Here is a 23754-nt window from a genome sequence, read left to right as displayed (position 1 = left end):
CAAGAAGAATTTTGAGCACTCAGTTTAAAATGCTTGTATGGAAATTAGATAACATGAGTACCTACTCCCCCCAAATAAATAACCATCAAAACAAACCCATAAGGGAAAAGGTTGATAATATTTGATATGTTAAAATTCAGAATATCTTTCCATCAAAACACATCATTAAGAAAGCAAAAAGGCAAGCTACAGAGTAGAAGAAGTTATTTGTAATAGATAAAAAGAATAAAACTCATATCCAGTGTCAGTTAAAAAAAAAAGACTACCCAAAAGAAAAATGAACACTATACAGAGGAAGAAAAGCAAATGTGAATGAACAGGAGAAAAGGTGCCCAACTTCATTAATAATCAAAGAATGCAAATTAAAATGACAGTGAGATACAGTACACACCCACCAGACCAGCAAAAACTAGATGTACTAACGAAGTACATGCTGATGAGGATGTAGCAGAAGAGACATTTCTATACACTGTGTCAAGTAAAAGTTAGTATAATACTTTGGAACATAACTGTGGTTTATTTTGGAAAGTTAAAAATATGCATAACCAGTATGTAATTCCTATACATACTCATATGTATGTGCACTACATCGTATATACAAGGTTGGTCAAGCAGCAGCATTATTCAAAATATTAAAAAATTGGAAACACCCAAATATCCATCAGCAGTAGAATGGATACATGAAAACGAGTGAACTAGAACTCCATGGAATAACACAGATGGATCTTAAGAAGCATAATATTGAGAAAAAAAAGCAAATTTCAAAGAAAAAAAACCCAACATAAATTCATTTACAGTAAAGTTTAAAATGATGCAAAAGTGCAAACCTAAAGTATTTTAAGGATACTTGTATGAATGGTGGTTACCTCTGTGAAGAGGGTGGTGATCAGCAGGGAACACATGTAGACTTTTGGGGTTCTGGCAATGATTTTTTGTAGCCTGAGTAGTGAATACATGGGTGCTTGCTTTACAATAAGTTATTGTACTCTACACTTGTGTTTTATATACTTTAGTTTTTTGTGTTACAGTCCACAATTTTAAAAAACAAATGAAACTGTTCTCTGTATGTTGGAATTCTTGAGGTTATGTTGTAAATGAAAAAATAGAGCGTGGAAAAGTATGTAAAATTGGCCACTATTTATGAAAAGGAAGGGAAGAGGAGGGAGAGAGAGAGAGAGAGAGAGAGAGAGAAAGAGAGTGCTGTTTACAGAAGAGTAGGGAAACCCAGACACCAAAACAGTGGATGTCTCTGGGCAGGAGAAATAGGTGGCCAAGGGACAGGATTAGAAGAAAAATGACTATTCACTGTATACACTTTTGTGCCTCTTGTATTTCATACCATGTGAATGTAATATTACCTATTGTAAATAAATAAATAAAAATTCCTAACAACTTCTTCTAGCAACTCTAACCATACTTATCCACAAGGGTCACTATTGAATGATGTCTAACTCTAGTTCCTCACCAGGGAAAAACCGTTCTGAAGTCTGTCTGCCCTCACCAGGGAGAAAGCATCTTCATTTATGTTCTTACTTTATTTTACACATCATGCTCCATTTTAAAGAAACCCTCAATTCAAAAATATGCACAAAAAATTTAAAATATGCTTTTAAAATGGGGTTAAAGAAGACAAAGAAATGGAAAGATAATATGAAACCATGAGTGAATTTATAAAAAGCATAATATTAACCATCTCCCCTAGAGTTAATGCACAAATTAGATTCTAATGTTTCTAGCATTTGATGCAAAAAAAGACAATCCATGAGGACCATTTAGCTGAAATTCCTGACCAGTCTTAATAACAAGAATAATCCACAGATCAATTATGAAACCATGCCATCTTCCTAAGAAAAGTGTAAGATGCTCTGGGACATGAGACCAGGGAAGTATCATTCATGGTTAGTCATGGATGAAAATGAAAGTAAGAATACACAGTTTAGAAAAGGAAGAAGAAAAGCTGTAAAACTGTGCTTTAAAAATTCTGTTTTACACATAAGATAGTGAGTAGCTTCACTTGTCTGGATTTTTCAAATTTTGATTATTGCAATGAATTCCCTTTTTTCCTAAAGTTGAGCTGATTGTCCTTTGGGCAACTAACGGGTTAAATGCTACCTTCTAAGTTCAAGGAAAATTAGCCTTGCTCAAATAATGCTGCTGGCTCACAATTGCAGGGCTTTGGGCAAAGACCGGAGGAAATCAGTGTGTAGGAGACAGTCTTCTCCGTGACAAGACCAGCAAAAATTATGGAAACCACTTTGGCAGTGATGGATTCTTCTGATATTCAAAGGAAAAACATAGCTGTCATTGGTGGTGGCTTGGTAAGAATCTCTTTGGATATATTATTCCTGTTAGCAGTATTATATTAATTATCATTACTCTTTTTTATTTGTTTATCAGAGATTAACTTCTTTAATTTTTTTCTTCCAGTTTTATTGAGGTATAATTGACATACAACACTGTATAAGTTTAAAGTGTACAGCATAATGATTTGACTTATATACATCATGAGATGATTGCTGCAATAAGTTTAGTGAACATTATCCCTCATCTCATACAGATAACAAAATAAAAGAAAAAGATCTTCTGTGATGAGAACTCTTAGGATTTACTTTCTTAACTTTCATATATAATATATAACAGTATTAATTACATGTTGTACATTACACCCTTAGTGCTTATTTACATTATAACTGTAAGTTTGTACTTTTTGACCACGTGTTTGTTGTCATACAGAGATACTATATAATTATTGACTATATTCCTCACGATGTACAGTTCATTTATCTTGTAAGTGGAAGTTTGTACCTCTAATCTTCCTTACCTATTTCACGTATTTTAATGATTATTACTAATCATTTGTAAGGATTGTTCACTTTCTTTTGAAACTTTTCTGATATTTAAATACACCTTTTTAAAATGTGGTATTAGTTTAGTTTGCTCTTTTCTAGAAAAGAGATTTTATTTCCATTAAATACAAAAGTGTCTGTTTTCCCCTGCTTTTTCAGTACAGCATTTTTAAAATAGAAAATAAAGCAAATCGAATTTGATTAATCCCCAAATTGGCTACTCTTTAAAAACAAATTATTAGTGTAAATAGTCATTTTAATCAAAACATTTGCCCCACTTTGGTTAATAACTCAGTTTATACTGTCTAATAAGAATAAAAGGGTCAAGAAACATGAAGTTAACGCAAAACTATCATGTTGAATGTTCACTAGTTATCTGAGTACTTGGGAGTAAAACCTGTTTAGTCACCTTATTTGGCTGGCGCAGTGGAGCTGGTCCTAGGGTGGTGAAGTTAGGCCTCCTCTCTCACAGAGCCGGTGAGATGAAGGGGCTGAGATGGCCCACATTTAGCAAGATGTAGGAGGGGGCTCTCCTCTGCTCTGTCGTTATTATATGAAAGCTAGCTCTGCTTAATGTGGGGCTGCATCAGCTAAACTGTATTTCCCCTCCCTTAGCAGAACTCCTATTTTGGAGTAAAAATATCCCCATTAGTTAAAGTTTAATCATTTTGGTTTTGCTTTTGGTCTAATGATTTGCAGGCCTTTAGCTCATTCATTCATTTACTCAACAAAAATTTATTAAGGGCCTAATATGTGCCAGACACTGTTCTGGGTTGTATATAGATCAGTATATTTTATATCGCACATAGAGTTATACAGTTTGTACTAATTCTGACTTTTGTTTTGCCTTCTTTCTTGTGTTTTCCCCAAAGTACGATGATAGTTCTAACTTTTCTTGTTCTAAATTTCAAAATGCTAAGGAAGGTTACCACATGTCTTGTTGGCCAATGCATGTGACATGTGTCATCATTTCTTATTACTTCATACCAGGCTTCAGTCCAGTTTTTTCCTTTCTAAATTTTACATAAAAGGAGAATTCATGTATTCAACAAAATCTTATTGGGTGCCAGCTATGTGCTAACATTGCTTTAGGTACTAGGGATACAGTGGTGAACATTCAGGGAGGAGAAAGACAATGGAGAAGAAAACGAATAAATAAATTCGGTGAGACCTAAGCACTATGAAAGAAATGCAAGCAGGGTAATGCGGTAGTGTCTTAACGGGTGTCCATTTAGAGTGTGCTCAGGGGCAGCCTTTCTGAGGGGGAGGCATACGACCTGAATGATGAGAAGGAAGGAACCATGCGAAGGGCTACAGAAAGAGCATCTTGGGTAGATGAACGACTGTCCGAAGAGAAACACTGAGGCGATAGATAATGGGCTGGGCACTTTGTTGGAGCAGACAGAAAGGCAGAAAGAATGAGAGTGGAGAAGAGTAGCTGCTGAGGCTGGGGAGAATGAAATAGCCAGAGATCCTAGGATCTTAGAGGGCAAGGCAGACAGATTTTATCCTAGACACAATGGAAAACCATTGGAAGATCTTAGGTAGGAAAGCAAGCTGCGATTTTAAGATTCCTTAGGCTGTTATGTAGAGAAGAGTTGGGAAAATTGTAAGAAGACCAGATACACCAGTTAAGAGGCTGTTGTGTTTGTCCAAGACTTGGACTAGGGTGGCAGCAGTGATATATCTTAAAATGTCTTAGAAGTCCAAGGGGAGATAACAAATATGTGATTGGATATATGATTTTGGAAGGCATAAAAATGGGTATCATCCACAGATTTCTCCCCGAATAACACTTGAACTCTTCATCATGTAAACACGTCATTATCTGTGCATGCATACATACATGTGCTAGAAAAATAGAAGACATGAATTAATACACGTGTATTAACAAGCAACTAAAATTCCTCTGCAAAGGAATTCTATTTACCTTATTGCTCAGGTCCATGCCTAGGAATCATGTTCTTTTTTTCATTTTATGCAAACCCCATTCCTCTTTCACTCTACCAGTAAGCCTTGGTGGCTCTATATCCAAGATATATTTCAATTCTGGCCATTGCTAACATCCTAGTCCAGGCCATCAACATCCTTCATCCATAGTCCTGATTTCCTCCTAAGTGGTCTCCCAGCTTCTACTCTTATCCACAGGCAGTTACACAGCAGCCACTTTTAAATCATTAGTGTGATAATTATCACTGTTTGCTTAAAACCTTCCAGTGGTTTCCCATTACAAAAAAAATAAAATCCAAACTCCTTACCAAAGGCCCTACAGGAACTGAGCCTGTCTACCTGCCTGGCCTCATCTTTTCCCTGTTTTTTGTTTTTTTGTATTATTTATCAGTATCTGAACTTACACACTTTATTTGTTTTTGGTAAATAAAGGTAAACTCTTTATTAAATATCTACTCCAACTAGGATATAGACTCTTATGGCTGGAACCATACCTAACATTGCTTAATGTCATTATTTAGTTAGTATTTGATGGATGAATGAATGAGAGGAATGAAAAACTCTTCTTAATGATATGAAGGTAAAAGAAATTTCATATTGGATGGAAGTCTGAATATTGAGGAAATTACGAAAAAAAAAACATTGATTAAATAGAGCAATTCAAGAAGGTTAAATTCAATACATAAAGGACAAAATTATTTTCTTACCCATCTACTTCCTTGCATCTTCACTGTTGTGGCCTCTCCTGTTGCGGAGCACAGGCTCCGGACGCGCAGGCTCAGTGGCCATGGCTCACGGGTCTAGCCGCTCCGCGGCATGTGGGATCTTCCCGGACCAGGGCACGAACCTGTGTCCCCTGCATGGGCAGGCGGACTCTCAACCACTGCTCCACCAGGGAAGCCCCCTTGCATTTTTTCCCCCACCTTTCCCATACTCTTCCTCCCCATGGACTGATCCTAATCCTTTATACTGTCTACTACATTAAAGACTCTCTCTGGGCCCCAGGGGAAAAAAAGAAATGGAGCTGAGAACCTTTACTCGAAGTCCAAAGAATATAGTGAACGTATTTTTTTCCCAATGGTGCCTTGTCTAGTGAAAGATTACCCTTAGAATTTGTCTTTGCTCTAGTATAGTGATTATCTGATTCTGTGATTAACCAGTTGATTTCTGTTCTTTGAAGACATGTCAAGTCCAAAAGGTCAGAAGGAGCCAATAGATCAATGAAAGAATCTTACTCAGCAACTAAAGGTGAAAGAAACTGTAAACCATGGTCATAAATTGGTGAAAGTTGAGCTATTGAAGAGTGGAAAAAGATGTTAAAACAGTTTTTCAAGAACGTTAATCTGGATATTTAGCAAAATGAATGTATTGGCTTAGTTATCTTCCTTCTCGTGGGAAACACTGCTCCCAACCCCTTCCCCTGCAATGGTCATTACCTCCCCTTCCCCTGCAACGCACACAGAGCTTTGCTTGCCTTTCTCACAGACTGCATTCTGTGAAAGTTATAGATATGCAGAGTGTATTCCCCATAGAAGGTTTTTAACTTCATGAGTCTAAAGATTTTCTTATCTTTGGGTCCTGCTCCCTTTCCTTTTATGAAGGTTATCCCAGTGCCTTATACTGTCAAACACACTAAAATATTTTGTGTGCATGAGTTTGCTTTCAGAACAAAATGGGGGATCATGCTCTTAGAAGTTATGGGCAATTAAAAGAAAGACAATATTTTTCATCAGAATGGAATCATAAGGAATGCAGTCCTTTGAAGGACTAATTTGAAAAACAATCTCTACTTTTCAGGCTGGAAGGAGTTTTACAGTTTTCCAATTCTAACAAGTTGACCTAGCGGAAAAAACTGCCACACAAGCTGCCTTACTTTGTGTTAGAGTGAGGTGTGTTTTCTTCCCAAAGCGACAAGCCAGAGAAGTCAAAAGAAAGGCCATCTATCCTGCACATATGTCCTTAAGATATGTAGGTATTCAGATCCTTGGTATTCAGAAATGCTGCTTCTGAGGTGACTATTTTCAATGTTTACAGGTATGATGAAAATGACCAGAGATTTCAGTGACAACTACAGCTACTAAGCCCTCACTTTTTGGCTGAAGTTTAAGAGTTTTAGCTGAAAGGACTATTAAGCATTCCAGCCTTAGCTGCAGCCTTCTGTTGAAGTATGTGTTCATTGTTCCGGCACACACTTTGAAGATGTATTTTAGGGCAATATTGAAGCATTTCTTTTGTCTCCCCTGCTGACAAGCAACCCCACTCCATTCTCCCTATGTTTGACCCAGCAAAATTCTCCATTAAGAGCTATTTAGAGGGTAAAGTCATTCAAAACATCAGGGTAAGGAGAGTTGTGCATTTTATGACTTACTGTCGTTAATTGTGCCCTCTCCCCTAGTATTCAAGTCATTGCCTTTGAAACTGCTTGACCTTGATTCTATGAGAGGTTGTGTCTCACTTCTATAGATGATAATTCTGTCACAGATTTATAGGCTCAATATAGTCCTGATACCAAATTGGCCCTAGATGGTGCTTTCTGCCCCTTCTCCCTAGGATCTTTCCCCTCAGAGCTCACTCTTCACTCAGCTCAGTTGGACAGAAAGAGCAGAAGACAGTGAAGAGGAGGAGAGGCTGCAACCAGCTGGAAGCCCAAGAAATCCTACCCTCTCTGCATCTTGTTTGCTTCATCATGGGCTAAAACTAGGTCCCTAGATCTTTTTTTTTTTTTCCTACTTGTTTTATTTTTATTATTTATTTATTTATTAACATCTTTATTGGAGTATAATTGCTTTACAATGTTGTGTTAGTTTCTGCCGTATAACAAAGTGAATCAGCTATACATATACATATATCCCCATATCCCCTCCCTCTTGCGTCTCCCTCCCACCCTCCCTATCCCACCCCTCTAGGAGGTCATAAAGCCCCGAGCTGATCCCCCTGTGCTATGCAGCTGCTTCCCACTAGCTATCTATTTTACATTTGGTAGTGTATATAAGTCCATGCCTCTCTCTCACTTCTCTCCAGCTTATAATTACTGCTCCCCGTGTCCTCAAGTCCATTCTCTACGTTTGCGTCTTTATTCCTGTCCTGCCCCTAGGTTCTTCAGGACCATCTGTTTTTTTTTTAGATTCCATATATATGTGTTAGCATACGGTATTTGTTTTTCTCTTTCTGACTTACTTCACTCTGTATGACAGTCTCTAGATCCATCCACCTCACTATAAATAACTCAGTTTCGTTTCTTTCATGGCTGAGAAATATTCCATTGTATATATGTGCCGGTCCCTAGGTCTTTTAATTCTACTATTATGCTGCTTCTTTTTCATACTTCCTCACTCACAGATCGCTATCTTTGTTCTCAATGTAGTCTTCGTAAAAACAGAAATCAAATGTCACCCAGAATTTTTACTTTCTATAAAATAAATATTCTAGACACATACAAACCATCAAATGTTTCATAATCTTTGGTCAAGGTCTATATATAATTCCATGTATAGGTCTATATATAGTTGGTTCAAGTGTCTACTTTTTATTTTATGCAAATATTGATGAGACAAACCATGTAAATAACTTAATTACCTTTATTATTATTGTTGTTCTATTAATATTAAAATAAAACTCTATTCAGTCCACTCTTATTTTCTGCTCTTCAGGCACTAAAATCTGTGTATGAAAAACCTTTATTACTGCCCTGATATCTAGCAACTTCTACAAACAGAAGTAGAGTGGATTTATTTTGTGACCACAGACATCATCCTGCGGTTGCTCAATGGCTAGGGACAAGTTTTCATCTCACTCTACCAGCTTTCCTCAATCTCTTTTGTAATTTTGCTGTGCTTCATTTCCTCCCACCGAACAAGCTTTCTTTCAGCTATCTCGCTCAAGTATCTATATTTCTCTAACACACCAGACTAACATTTTGAGATTTTTTTTTTTTGTTTTGCTATCCTGATGGACTTCTAAGTTGCCTCATAAATCCTGTTCTCACCTACATAAAACAGAATTCCTTGCTCAGAGTTTATTTCATTTGCTACCTGATGAGCAGTACCTGGAATGGAACCAGTAACTCTAGACAGATCAAAGTATTATTAACTCCCTGCAAGGAACGTGTTTTGCTTTCCTTTTCATTGGTTCCGAAATACTCTGTTTGTCCATCTGTCCATAAACATCTATCCATCCACCTATTCATCTATCTGTCCACTCAAAGAGAAAAGAGCACTCCTCCACTGTTGATGATAATCTAAATTGGTACTTTTTTCTGGAAGACAATTTGAAAAAATACATGCTGATTGTCTTAAAAATAGGGGGGAATTGTGGAAAGCAGCATCAGCTCTCTCTCTCGAAGTCAGCCTCAGCAAGGCACTGCATTTAGAGGAACGATCGTCCTTCAACCTGAGGGGAATTAAAAGCATTAGAATCTTTAACGTGGTCTCCCCAAAACACCAAATCTGGAATATGTTCAAAACCTGTAACAAAACCTTCTAAAAATCTCACTCACTCTCAGTCTCTTTCATGTACTTTGCAGCTATTCCAAAAACAAAACCAAAGAAAATACAGCAAACTCCTCCCACACTCCAGGCAATCAAAATCATCTCCTCCACTTATCTCAGATTTTCTTCTCCCTCCTTTCTTGTTACCCTGTTATATTTATTCCATTCCCCCCTGGTACTAAGGCCTAAGAACCAATGGGGCAGACAGAAAGAGGGTGTAGATCTCAGAAGTTTCTGAAAGTTTGGTCCCTGCCACTAAGACTTGTGCTTTGATGGACCATTTCATTACTGTGATTTTATCAAAAGAACTCAGTGGGCACCATGCAATCATTTATAATCCTAAAAAATTAAAATAACTCAAATGTACAAATATAAGGGCATTGCATACAATGAAATGTAATGCAACTATCAAGTATTATGATTTAAAGTATTTTATGACTTGGAAATATATTCACAGTATACAATTCATTTTTTAAAGGAAATTATGAAATAAAATATATATCCTGCTACCATTTTTAAAAGAAATATCGTTTGCTTTACATACATAGAAAATCTTAACACCAGTTCTCCCTGATGGTAAGATTGTAGGAGATTACATTTTTCTTCATGTTTATCTGTATTTTCTAATGTTTTATTAAAAAATGTTAAGGTTTTTACTAACTATCAGGTCTGTACCAGAAATAGAAAGATTGATAAAGTACAAGCCATACACCACATATCATTATTCCCTGGGCACTCACAGCCTGGTGGGAAAGTCAGACAGGAATGTAAATAAATAATTTAGTTAATTATGAGAGACGTTAAAACACACACACACACACACACACACACACACACACACACACACACATATATACATCCATGGAATTAAAGAAGAAAAGACAAGTCTTTTGGAGTAGGAGAGATACTGAGAGAAATTGCACAGAGGACATGAGTCTTGAATGAAGGCTAAAGCAGAAAAAAATAGTCCAGGCAAAGGGAACATTAGATTCAAAGGCACATAAATATAAAAGTCCATGGCATATTCAGGAAATATACAGTGACTTTGGTATACCTCTTACAGATAGTACAAGGGAATAGCAAAAAATGAGCTGGAGAGAGAGGCTGGGTTCCCATGTAAAAGTCTTTTATGCCATGTTGAAAATTTGGGACTTTTTCCTAAGGAGCCATTAAAGGATTTTAAGAAAGAAAATGCATCATTTGATTTCTGTTTTAGAAGATAACTAGCTCTGGTGGAAGTATGGCTTAAATAGGTAGAGACTGGGGGGGAGGGAGAGTTATTAGAAAACTTGTAGTAGTTCCAGTGAAGGGTAATGGCATAACATACACAATTCTAGCAGATGGAATTGTTACAAAGTATGAAGACCTTTTTTAAAAATATATTTATTCATTATTTATTTATTTAGGCTGCGCTGGGTCTTAGCTGTGGCATGAGGGATCTTTGTTGTGGCACATGGGATGTTTTGTTGCGGCACGTGGGATCTTTAGTTGCGGCATGTGGGATCTTTTTTAGTTGCAGCATGTGGACTTCTTAGTTGTGGCATGCAAACTCTTAGTTGTGGCATGCATGTGGGATCTAGTTCCCCAACCAGGGATCGAACACAGGCCCCCTGCTTTGGGAGCTCAGAGTCTTACCCACTGGACCACCAGGGAAGTCCCTGAAGACACTTTTATTTGCTTATTTCAGAGTAAGTACAGTTAACAGTCTTGTTCTTCTCATTACATTGCTATGTTCAAAGATCAAATTCTTCAGAGATCAAGCTATAGTTTCATGAGTAGGAGGTAGTAACAGACTTTACTAAAGTCTGTTTGGTGACAGACTCATAAACAAACAAACTCTGTGACTCTTAGGGAGAGTTTTATATGCTTCATTATGTTGACACTATGGGTCAACATAGGTGACACATGTTTAACATTACATTATCAGATTAATTTCAAACACATTACATTAAAAGGCATAAAAGGTATGACATGTTTATAATCATGTTGCCTCTTCCTGTCAAAGTCAGCATTTATAAATTAAAAGGTACAGTTTTCTCATGATCATTGGACACTTGAACGATCATTGCTGAAGAGGTCACATGGGAATCAGCAGAAAGTTAATGAATCCTATTACAAAAAGCCACACCTGCTGAATGCTGAGCTTATCTCACTCACATTTATATAAAAGAAAATTTCAAATTATCTTTTAAATTGGTAAGTTAGGCATCAATATAATGGGCCAGCGTGAGTCAAAGCATATGACCTTTAAAGAAGGAAGTAAGACAAGAGGAAGTAGAGAAATGGAAGAACAATAAATTGGGTAAATACATAATTACATAACCTAGGAATCTCATCAGAGCTCTGTTTAAGCAAACAGGCTAGAGCAGTTGTTAATAAAACATTTAATTTACAAATTATTTTATGATCAAAACTGTTTACTATTGTGGACTATTGGTGTTTCAAAAGAAATATAGAGATTTTTCATAATTGTCCATGTCATTAATAGAACTGTCTTAGCTCTGTCCAGGCTTAACTCTAAGAACTGGCATGAAAACTGCTGATTGCTCCCAGGAGTCTAACCCTGCCTAGTTTCTTCTCTCCTCTCACCACCCTCCTCCCCTATTGATTTATAGGAACCAGCTGTGCCTTAACCGAGAGTTTGTGGTGTGCTCAGAATGATGTACACACATTTTCCTTTGCATTTATATCTTTATGTCTTGCTAGCCTTTTTGCCTGTGTAACAACTAAACAAGGCACTTCATTCCTGATTAAGTGCATTTTACACAAAGTAAGAAGGAGAAATAAAGTTAGAGTCTGAAAAGTACTTTATTAGCCATGTTAACTAATCCTTCTAGTTGAATTTATGTAACATCTACCAATATTTTTTCTTTTAATTTTATTCAAACCTTAGTTATACAGAATTGGATGCCTTATTATGACTGGTCTTGGAGAAAGCATTTTTGTTTATTCTTTTGTGTGTTTATTAATAATAATAAGCAGCAGTACTTTTGAACTCGCCACTCAACCTGGAATTGATACATTGAATGACTTATAACAGCCTCTGTGCTTCTCTCCCACCCATTACATTGGCCTGAATCTCGTGTTTATCATTCTCTTGATTTTATATATATAAAAGTTTTATGTATATATGATATATGCTGATCATATATATACACACATAAATAATATGCTCCTAAAAATATATACTTCTGGTGCTTCCCTGGTGGCACAGTGGTTGAGAGTCCACCTGCCAATGCAGGGGGGGCGGGTTCGTGCCCCGGTCCGGGAGGATCCCACGTGCCGCGGAGCGGCTGGGCCCATGGGCCGTGGCCGCTAGGCCTGCGCATCTGGAGCCTGTGCTCTGCAATGGGAGAGGCCACAACATTAAGAGGCCCACGTACTACAAAAAAAAAAAAAAAAATTCTATAAAATATATACTTCTAAAAATTGTTATATACATGTATCTGTGGTTTAGTTGTAGTTGTCTTTATTATATGAGCATCACGCAGTATGAAGTCATCTGGGACATGTTCTTTTTACTTGTAGTGTTACTAATATATTCATATTGTAGTATTTTATTGTGTAAATATACCATAATTTATTTGTCCATACCTCTGTGATGGCTATTTAGGCTGCTTCCAGTATTTCGTTTATTTTTAGTTATGAAAACTGTGGCTCTGGATATCCTGGCATGTGTCTCCTGGAGTTTCTCTTGGGTATATGCCTTGAAGAGGAATTGCCGATTTGTCAGTGATGTGAATACTCAACTTGAGATCATTGCAAGCAATGCATAATAGATCCTATTGGCCCTCATCCTCTCTAGCCCTTGATATTTTCATGAACCAAGATTATATTTAACCCTATTGTGTCCATATCACCTGAGGTTCCTTCTTTTCCTTCTACCTCATGAGGAACCATTTATACATGCTCAATTGGTAAACACAAGAAGTGTTAGAGAGGTAGAGATCAACACTTCCAACCTTAGAAAGGATTGAAGGAGAATCTCCACCTGAGTCAGCTTCATCTCCCAAGATCCTGGAATCAAATTTTGGTCAAAGAAAAGTAACATAACAAACCCATGAAAGTAGACCATTGGCCCACCATTGGCTTGGAACTGAGCCTGTTCTGAACTCAGTCACTGAGACTCTTGTTTGTATGTCATTTGTTACAGCTCATTTACTCTATAATTCAAGTTGAATTCCCAGGAAACAGATGAATGGATTTCTTGCTTCTGAGTCTCAGTTTCTCCACTTTTCTGTCATTGTCACCAAAGGCAAGTTCGTCTGCCTGACACACAGTGAGGCCAAACAAACCAAAATGTTGGAGTTTGGAGCAGAGGAAGCTTTATTGCAGGGCCATGCCAGGAGACGGTGGCTCGTGCCCAGAAAACCCGGAACTCCCTGAAGGTTTCAGCAAAGCATTTTTAAAGGCCAGGTGAGGGGTGGGTATCGCAGGGTATGTGATCAGCTCATGCACAATTCTCTGGTTCGTTGATAGTGAGGTAACAGAGCAGTGTCACAGGGGTTAACATTATCAATCCTTAGGCTTCAGGAGGTGTGGGGGCTGTGTGCTCATGGTCACCAAGTAGTTAACACCTTCCATTTGGTGTGGGGGGGAGGGGTTCATATCTGTAAAACAACTCAGGAAATGTGCATCAGATACTATTATCTAGGTACTTCAGAGAACAGCTAAAGCAGAGGACATGGAGGAAGGGCATGCCCTGGGATGGCCCTAAAGGGTCCTGCTCGGTTACACAATTTCCCTATATTAGGTTCACTGACCTTTCATTGTTTAGATCGTGGCTTGTGTATCCTACTGTCTTTCTCCCTGGTCTGTTTTCCCAGTAAGAAAAACTCATTTCTAAATTATTTCCTCTAGCCTCATTCCAACTTTCCTGACCCAGTTGGTCTCCTGATCAATATCCTTCCCCTGTCCTGCTTTCCACAAACATAAAAGAAGCAGTTATGATTATAATACTGTGAAAGAAAGAGGAGTTTCACAATCCTTTCTCTTTTCCTTCAGTGAGACTTATTCTATCTAGCCTTTCTATTTTTTTCCCTAATGCTATAGAGCAATTTAGCCTTTGGAAGAAATTTATTTTATTGTATGAACTTTAGTTAGCTTACAGTTTTTCTTTTCCTTGATACAACTTACTACTATTGCCCTTACTAGATATTCTTTAACACGCATGTGAAAGGAAGATAGGCAGGCAACTTTTCATAAGCTGGAAGAAATCAGGGGAGGAAAAAAGGGAATTAAGAAGATCAAAGGAGGGCTTCCCTGGTGGTGCAGTGGTTGAGAGTCCGCCTACCGATGCAGGGGACACGGGTTCGTGCCCCGGTCTGAGAAGATCCCACATGCCGCGGAGCGTCTGGAGCCTGTGCTCCGCAACGGGAGAGGCCACAACAGTGAGAGGCCCGCGTACCGAAAAAAAGAAAAAAGATCAAAGGAGCTGTGATTAGTGAAACACAAAAGAGTCCAGGGCCTTGCTGGAAAGGTGTGAAGAAAGGCATGAAAAAGATATTAAGACACACAGTTTTTTATGCCAAGCACCAAGTCATACTGTCAGCTGAGATAGCTTGATCACTGATGAGAAAATGATGACAATACAAGGTGAAGTCACTTCAGACTGAGGGATTAAGAGGGAAGCAATTTGTAATGATCTCTTCAGACACACCAAATGTTAGCAAGTAATGTGTTCTCAATTTAAGTAGTGGCTACACAGGAAAAAATGGTTTGCTTATTTATTTATTTACTTACTTTTTTTTTGTTTGGCTGCACTGGCTCTTTGTTGCTGCGCACGGGCTATCTCCAGTTGCGGCGAGTGAGAGCTACTCTTTGTTGTGGTTCTCGGGCTTCTCATTGTGGTGGCTTCTCTCGTTGCGGAGCACGGGCTCTAGAGTGCGCAGGCTTCAGTAGTTGTGGTGCGTGGGCTTAGTTGCCCTGCAGCATGTGGGATCTTCCTGGACCAGGGGTCGAATCTGTGTCCCCTGCATTGGCAGGCAGATTCTTCACCACTGGACCACCAAGGAAGTCCTTACTTACTTATTATGAGTATATTTTTTAGAACAGTTTAAGGTTCACAGCAAAATTAAGGGGAATACAGAGATTTCCCATATACCTCTGGCCCCATTATCAACCACCCCCACCAGAATGGTATATTTGCTGCAGTTGATGAACCTACATTGATACATCATTATCACTCAAATTTCATAGTTTACCTTGTTCACTCTTGGTGTTGTACATTCTGTGGGTTTGGATAAATGTATAAAATTAGGGTATCATACAGAGTATTTTCAATGTCCTAAAAATCCTCTATGTTCTGCCTACTTACCACCCCTTACCTCTGGTATATTTATTTAACAAAATAATTCAACATGGATTTCTTGGTTGGCCTTTCAGGATATTAAATATGTGAATTGCTTTGCAAAATTAAATTTTTAAACTTTCCACACACTTAATGGTTTAAATAGGGACTGACTACAAAATAACCATCACAGTCTACAGAAATTGAATAACATGAAGAAAGTTAGGTGGCTGCAGTATCCATGGTGAGAGGAGACACAAGCCCTGAACCATCAGATTATTAAGAAAAAGAATATCTAAGTGCTTAGACGTTAAGTTGCCTTGGAGCAGAGAAAAAAAACTCAGGTGGAGTAAATAGAAGAGGACTCAGGTCCTCCTGTGCCTACAATTGTACTAATAGGGCCCCTAAACACTGCCCAGGTGCAAGCCCCTCTCCTTAATCCCCACATCCACTGGGGGCTGCTGAGAACACAGCAGCCTCACATCTCAGAGCTCCTCTAGTTAAGTGTGCCCTCGCAGGTGTACCCTCATCCATATCTGTGATTCCTGTCTCCCTGCTGAACTTCTCTTTTCTCCCTTCCCTTCCAAAATCTTCCACAGAGCCCACTGGATCTGTTTTTTGGTAGGCAAAATTTCCAGTGTTTTTGCTTTACTTATTGCATTTTCCCTCAGACTCCTGGCCTTAGCTTAAACCTGAGGACAGCAGCTCTCTTGCAGCCTTCTCCCACAGCTCAAGTATCTCAAGATTGGGAGTTGCCATGGTACCCTTACTCTACACCGAAACTTCCAGCCCTGTCTCCATTTTTATGTGCAAATCATTTGAGGTTACTTATACTACTTATATCACCTCTGTCCCCTCACTGTGGTCATCAATCAACCTCTAGGCCACTTCTACCCAATACTGAAGACTTCATAATCTTTCTTCTATACCCCAGCCCTGACATCACACTGAGTGACTATCAAAGTTTACATTGAAGACCCAACCAATTCCCTAGCCTGTTAGTTCCTAGAACTCTGTGCTTTCAATCCCTTCCACCTCCACCATACTTCAGTCTCCAAGTCCCATGACCACATCCTGGACCTCGACCTTGTCATTCCACAGAAGTGCCTCATCTACGATAATAGTGTTGGATTTAAGACTCTCTGTTCAAAGCCTCCTAACTTACTAGCTCTCTCATTCAGTTGCTTCTCCTACATCTATTCTTCACAGGGAACTCCGACTCCCCCCATTTATCAGTCCTCTCTGTTTTCCTTTCATCCCATCCAACTTAATTGTTACTGTTCATCAATCCAAATAATACTTCAACTCCTTGCTTTCTATTCCATCCAAATGGATGGATCCCACTCTGCTTGATTCCAGTGGTTTTCTTCCTCTCCATAGAATCCAAGCTGTTCAGTGCTACAATGAAAAAAATATAACAAAACCTCAAATCTTGGGGCCACTTTTAATTCATGGTCTCAATCTTCAACTGTATGCTATTCACCCATACTTCTACTTTATTGATTAAGAGGCTGTGTTCTGGAGACAGATTGGATCCATTTGAATCTTGATACCAACTCCAGCACTCACTAGCTGTGTTACCTTAGGTGAGCCACTTAACTTCTCTGTGCCTCAATTTCCATATCTGTAAAACAAGATAATAAAGTATCTACTTCATATGGCTGCAGAGAAGATTAAATGAGTTAGAGCAATGAATGAATGATACATAACAACTTCTTGTTGGGTTTGTACATTATTATTATTGTTTCTTTAATTGGATTTCTGTTTTATTCTTTCTAGTAGTTATTTTTAACCTTTATCATGTGTTCCTTCTGCTTAGAACCCTCTTCCTCCTGACCCACCCACACTGACTGACTCCCACCCACACTTCCTCCTGACCCACCCACACTGACTGATTGAGTGGCTGACTCCCACTCAATCTTTCAGTCTCAGGTTAGATTTCATTTTTTTCTGAGAAGTCATACCCTATCTTACTCTGTAACCCTACATTTGGGTTAAGGGTCCTTTCTCCGTACTCTCATAGCTGTACTTCCCCCACCATGCTATTTATCACTGTGTTATAATCGACTGTAATCCCCTTGAGAGATCGAGATATATCTTGCTCTTGGTTGTATCCTTAGCATCTAGCACAGAGCTGGCACATAGGAAAAAATCAATATATATGTGCTAAATAAATATGTGAATAATATTTGAAAAAATGAAGATCCAGCCAAGACTGTGAACTCCCTTGGGACAGCCATTATGTATTATCTTTGGATCACTTTTAATGCCTAACAAAGATTCTTGTAATACTTAGGAATCAATAAATATTTTTCAAATAATCATTTTTCTATATCTCTTGAAAGTTGTTTCTAAAATTCCAAAGGATTCATACCCTTTATCAATTTGCTTCTTCTCTACATGTCAAAATAGTTTCATTCTTCAACTCAACTGAAACATAGTCTTCTCTAGTAAGCTTTTACCAATCCCTTTGTTCTGGCTATCTATTGCTGTGTAATAAACTACCCCAAAACTTAGTGGCCTAAAACAACAATCTATTATTACGCCTCACAGTTCTGTGGGTGTTCTGCCATATACCAGGGGCTGCAGTCATCTGAAGGCTTGACTAAGCTGGATGTCCAAGATGGCACACTCCCATGGCTGGCAGTTTGTGTTGGTTGTTGATGGGTGAAACGCTCAGCTGAGGCTCTTAACTAGAGCAACTGCATGGGTACTGTCCATGTGGCTTGGGTTTCTCACACATAACAGCCTCCAGATAGGTACTCTTCTTATATGATCACTGGCTTCCAAATGGCAGGAAGCAGAAGCTTCCAGGCCAGCTAAGGACTATGCCTGGAAATGGCTCAGATGTCGCTTCTACTGCATTTTATTGATCAAGGCTATCACAGGCCCTCCTGGATTCAAGAAAGTGAAGAAATAAACTCCACTTCTTGCTGAAGAAGTGTTGAGATCAAATAACAGAAGAGGTATTGTTATGACCATCTTTGAAAAATACAATCTGCTAGATCCCTTAAGGCAAAATTAATCCCTTCCTTGTATGTTCTGTAAGATTTCCTTTAGTTCTTTTTTTTTCTTTCTTTTAACATTGATTTCCACCTCTGGGCTGAGAATTATTTTGCAGGGAAAGGTATCTCAATCTATATGCACAAAACATTGGGTAAATGGAATAAAATTATATGACTAAAACATATAATTATTTAAAAATTATATATAAATGTTTTATGATTAAATTTATTATATTTTTTTTAACCAACCCATATATGAAATCCAGATACTGTGGGGGATCTGCAAAATTTTTATATAAAATCTACTAAACATTGATTAGTTTATATGTTTGTCTCTTCTTGAACTAGATTAAACTAGATTGAACTAGATTGACACCAGAACTAAATTAGGTGTCAGTGGGCCTGAGTACTTAGCTTGACAATCTTTAGATCCCTAAAATCTAGCAGATTAAATCATGCATAACAGATGCTCAATATAATTTGGCTTGGTTTGGTTATAAATTTTATTTAAAAATGTAATCTCTACCATTCATTTATACATTCAACAAATATTGATCAGGTACTGATTATGTTGCAAACACAATGGTTTTGGGCAGGGATAAATGGTGAACAAAAACAGTTTGCAGCTTAGTGGGGTAGACAGATATTGATTATAGAATCACCCTAAGGATGTAAACTTTCAATTGTGATAAGCACTTTGTATTAGTTTCCTAGGGCTGCCGTAACAGAATACCACAAACAAGTGGTTTAAAAAATAAATAGTTATTGTTTCACAGTTCTGGAGGCTGGAAGTCTAAAATCAAGGTGTCAGGAGGGTTGGCTCCTTCTGAGGGATGTGAGAGAAAGATCTGTTCCGGGTCTCTCTCCTTGGCTTGTAGATGGACGTCTTCTCCCTGTGTCTCTTCACATCATCTTCCCTCTATGAGTGTTTCAGTATCCAAATCCCCCTTTTTATAAGGACTCCCATCATATTGGATTTGGGGGCACCCTAGTGACCCCATTTTAACTTAATTACTTCTGTAAATACCTTGTCTCCAAATAAGGTCACACTGAGTTACTGGGGTTAAGACTTCATCATATTAATTTGGGGGTGTCACAATTCAACCCTTAACATTTCTCAAAGGAAAAGTCTGTAGCACTATGAGAACTCATAAGAAGGGGTTTGAGGTAGTTAGAGTGGCTGAAGAAGGCTTCCTTAAGGAAGTAAAGCTGAGTGGAGACCTGAGGATGAATGGGCATTTACTAGAAAAAGAGGAAAGAGAAGAAGATTGTAAGCCACAGAAATCTTTTGGTGAGGGAGAGCATGATGAGTACAAGCAGCTGAAAGAAGGCTAGCAAAGCTGGGGCAGAACAGTGATGTGATCTCCATAATGTAAAAATATTATGGAGAAAATCTTAGGCCTACAATGATGTCATTTTTCTCTGAGAAGATTATGTTTGCTTCTGTCAGGTGGCTGTGGTCACCAGCAATCCCAGATGAACATAATCCAATCAGGGCTAGAGATGGTTCCTAAGCCTACTTTGGTCCTTTTGATCATTGATTTATTTCCAGTTTACCCTACTTCTAAGATATACCTGTTTAGGGTCCTAACCCAAAGCCTGGGCATTTATTAAACCCTCCTGAACAGGAGGTTGGGGTACATGTCCTACACTCCAGATTTTGTCCCTCTAACTTCATGAATCTATCAAAAATTCTGTTGAAATTCTTTGCCTCCCCTGTAATCAGTAGATAACCCTAGGTGTGGCTCCAAATGCCAAGTTCACCTGCCTGGGCTTTCTTTTTCTCTTAGCAGAAGATTTCGTTCAAATGACCTGTTTCACTATTACACCAAATGGCTGCTTGTGGAGAATCAATGGTCAAGAAGTCAGATGAATGCTGGTAGAATAAAAAGGAAACGACATTAATCGAGCACAATGATTATGATAACTAGCAGCAGAATGGTGAAAATGAAAAGAGATGGATAGATGGAGAAACATTACAGGGTAGAATTGGCAGAACTTGGAATGGATTGGATGTGGAGAATGAGAGAGAGAGAGGTGCCACAGACGACTCTTAGATTTCTAGCTTGAGCAACTGGATGGATGAGATGTCATTCATTGAGACATCCCATCTATCCCATGTGAAGAGAACTGACACAATTTGGGGCAAGGGTCACAAGTTTCTATTTGTATCTGTTGATTCTGAGGTGCTTTGAGACATTTAAAAAGGTACATCAATTAAACATCTATATGCATGAGCTCAAAAAAGAGATCTGAGTGGGAGATGTAAGTTTTTGCATCACCATGGATGTGGAAGATAGACCAGGATGGAGGTTTAAGAAGCCCCAACATTTGATTGTCCTTCTTTGCAAGGGTGAAAGACAGAAAGAGGCAATGGCCAGAGATGTATGGAAAAAAACAGAAAATGAAGGAAATTTAGTGTTTCAAGAAGAAAGGTTAGTTAACAGTATTGAATGCTGCTGAAAATTCGAGTGTGATAATTAAATATAGATGGCGTTCTTAAATTTAAGTTGCTAGTGGTGAGGCATTAATCACTGCAACCTATATAAAGCTATTTAGGAGGGCAACGCTATAAAGCTTTGAGAAGACAATATACAAAAACGTTGTTATAATCTCAAAGTAGGGAAGGATTTCTTAAGCAGGACACCAAATGCATTAACAATAATGTAAAAGATTCTTAAATGTGACTACATTAAAATAGATTCTCATCATTAAAGATACTATATAGTTTAAAAAGCAAGCCACAGAATGGAAGAAGATATTTGCAACATTTAAAAATGACAGACCCCGTACTCAGATCTCTGAATAGCTCAAATGATCGATAGAAGAAAAAACAGACAACTCAACCAAAAATGGGCAAGACAGACACTTTACAAGAGAGGAGATGCAAATAGGTAATCAATATATGAAAAAGTGTTCAATCTCTTTATTAATAACTATTTATTTATGTAAATTAAATCTATACTCCTCCTCACCTTACCCAACCACTACTATGTTTAAAAGTTTGAGAACACCAAATGCTGGCAGCAAAGATGAACTCTCAGAAGCTGCTGGTAGGAAAACACATTAGTATAAAATTTTGAAACAGTTTGGCATAATAAAGGTGAAGATACATAAACCTTTGACCAGGGATTCCACTTCTGTGCATAAAACCCTAGAGAAAAATCATGCACATGTGTGCCAGGACACATGTACAGAAATGTTCTTTGCAGCATTGTTAATTAACCCAGGCCATCAATTCACAATATACACATCTATCAAACCATTATGCTGTATACCTTAAATTTATACAATTTATATATTGATTAGATCTCAATAAAACTGGAAAAAATAATATTCTCTGGACAGAAACAACTCAAATGTCCTTCAACAGTAAAACAGTTAAATAGTCTGTGAGATTTCACATAATGAAGAATCATACAGTAATGAAAGTGGATTTTATGCGAGATCATATGGATGGATCTCATCAGCATATTATTGAGTTAAAGAAACATCTGCAAAAATAATACACAAGTGTGATTCTAATTATCTGATTCAAAAGCAGACAAAATTAAATTATATTGCCTAGGGAGGTATACCTAAGTGGTAAAAATATAAACAAGCAAAGATTGGTTATCACAAAAGTCGGAATGTTTACCTCTAGGTGAAAGTTTGGGGATTGTAACCGGGGAGGAGTTTGGGGGAGACATAGGAGATTGGCAATGTTCTACTTTTTGATCAGAGTGGCTATATGGGTGTTCGCTTTCTAATTATTCTGTAAACAGTACACATGGTTTATGATTGTTCTGTATGAAAGTTATATCTCATCATACAAAAGTAAAAAAAAAGGAAAAACCAAAACTTCCTTGAAAATTATACCACTTAATGTTGAGTTAATCCCATTATTTTTGCAAATGGTATTTTCCTGTAGTGATTGAGTAAATCAGTGTAATGACTGAGGCTATGACCACACATGATGTTGCATTTAGCCAGCAAAAATTCCCTGTATTTGTGGAATCAGATAAAAATTTGAAAAAAATTGCTTTGATTCCTAGGTGGGATCATTAAATGCATGCTTCCTTGCCAAGAGGAATTTCCAAGTTAATGTGTATGAAGCTAGAGAAGGTAAGACAATACTGAATAACGTGAGATGTTGTTCTGATTCTTTGACTTCTTCCTCCTTACATTTTTTTTCTTTTTTTTTTTAACATTGTTATTGGAGTATAATTGCTTTACAATGGTGTGTTAGTTTCTGCTTTATAACAAACTGAATCAGCTTTACATATACATATATCCCCATATCCCCTCCCTCTTGCATCTCCCTCCCACCCTCCCTATCCCACCCCTCTAGGTGGTCACAAAGCACCGAGCTGATCTCCCTGTGCTATGCAGCTGCTTCCCACTAGCTATCTATTTTACATTTGGTAGTGTATATATGTCCATGCCACTCTCTCACTTCTTCCCAGCTTACACTTCCCCCTCCCCGTGTCCTCAAGTCCATTCTCTACATCTACATCTTTATTCCTGTCCTGCCCCTAGGTTCTTCAGAACCATTTTTTTTTAGATTCCATATATATGTGTTTGCATACGGTATTTGTTTTTCTTTCTGACTTACTTCACTCTATATGAGAGTCTCTAGGTCCATCCACCTCACTGCAAATAACTCAACTTCATTTCTTTTTATGGCTGAGTAATATTCCATTGCATACATGTACCACATCTTCTTTATCCATTCATCTGTCAATGGACACTTAGGTTGCTTCCATGCCCTGGCTATTGTAAATAGAGCTATAGTGAACATTGTGGTACATGTCTCTCTCTTTTTTTAAAAAAAATATTTATTTATTTATTTTATGGTTGGGTTGGGTCTTCGTTTCTGTGCAAGGGCCTTCTCTAGTTGTGGCAAGCGAGGGCCACTCTTCATCGCAGTGCGCAGGCCTCTCACTATTGTGGCCTCTCTCGTTGCGGAACACAGGCTTCAGACACGCAGGCTCAGTAGTTGTGGCTCACGGACCCAGTTGCTCCGTGGCATGTGGGATCTTCCCAGACCAGGGCTCAAACCTGTGTCCCCTGCATTGGCAGGCGGACTCCCAACCACTGTGCCACCAGAGAAGTCCCTACATGTCTCTTTTTGAATTATGGTTTTCTCAGTGTATATGCCCAGTAGTGGGATTGCTGGGTCGTATAGTAGTTCTATT

The 23754-nt window shown here is 38.2% G+C and overlaps 1 protein-coding gene across 1 annotated transcript in view; it reads left to right on the top strand.

Moving 5' to 3' along the window:
- The first annotated feature begins 1993 nt into the window (after positions 1–1993).
- The window catches only part of KMO (kynurenine 3-monooxygenase), a 55460-nt gene continuing 33699 nt past the window's right edge, over positions 1994–23754 (top strand). The window contains 2 exon segments of the mRNA XM_019920608.1: positions 1994–2318; positions 22612–22681. Of these exon segments, the coding sequence (XP_019776167.1) occupies positions 2244–2318; positions 22612–22681 (145 nt within the window). The 5' untranslated portion in view covers positions 1994–2243.

This window comes from Tursiops truncatus, chromosome 1, assembly GCF_011762595.2.
Source record: "Tursiops truncatus isolate mTurTru1 chromosome 1, mTurTru1.mat.Y, whole genome shotgun sequence".
Taxonomy (NCBI): domain Eukaryota; kingdom Metazoa; phylum Chordata; class Mammalia; order Artiodactyla; family Delphinidae; genus Tursiops; species Tursiops truncatus.
Note: the sequence above shows the minus strand (reverse complement) of the source record. Positions and strands in the feature narration are given on the sequence as shown.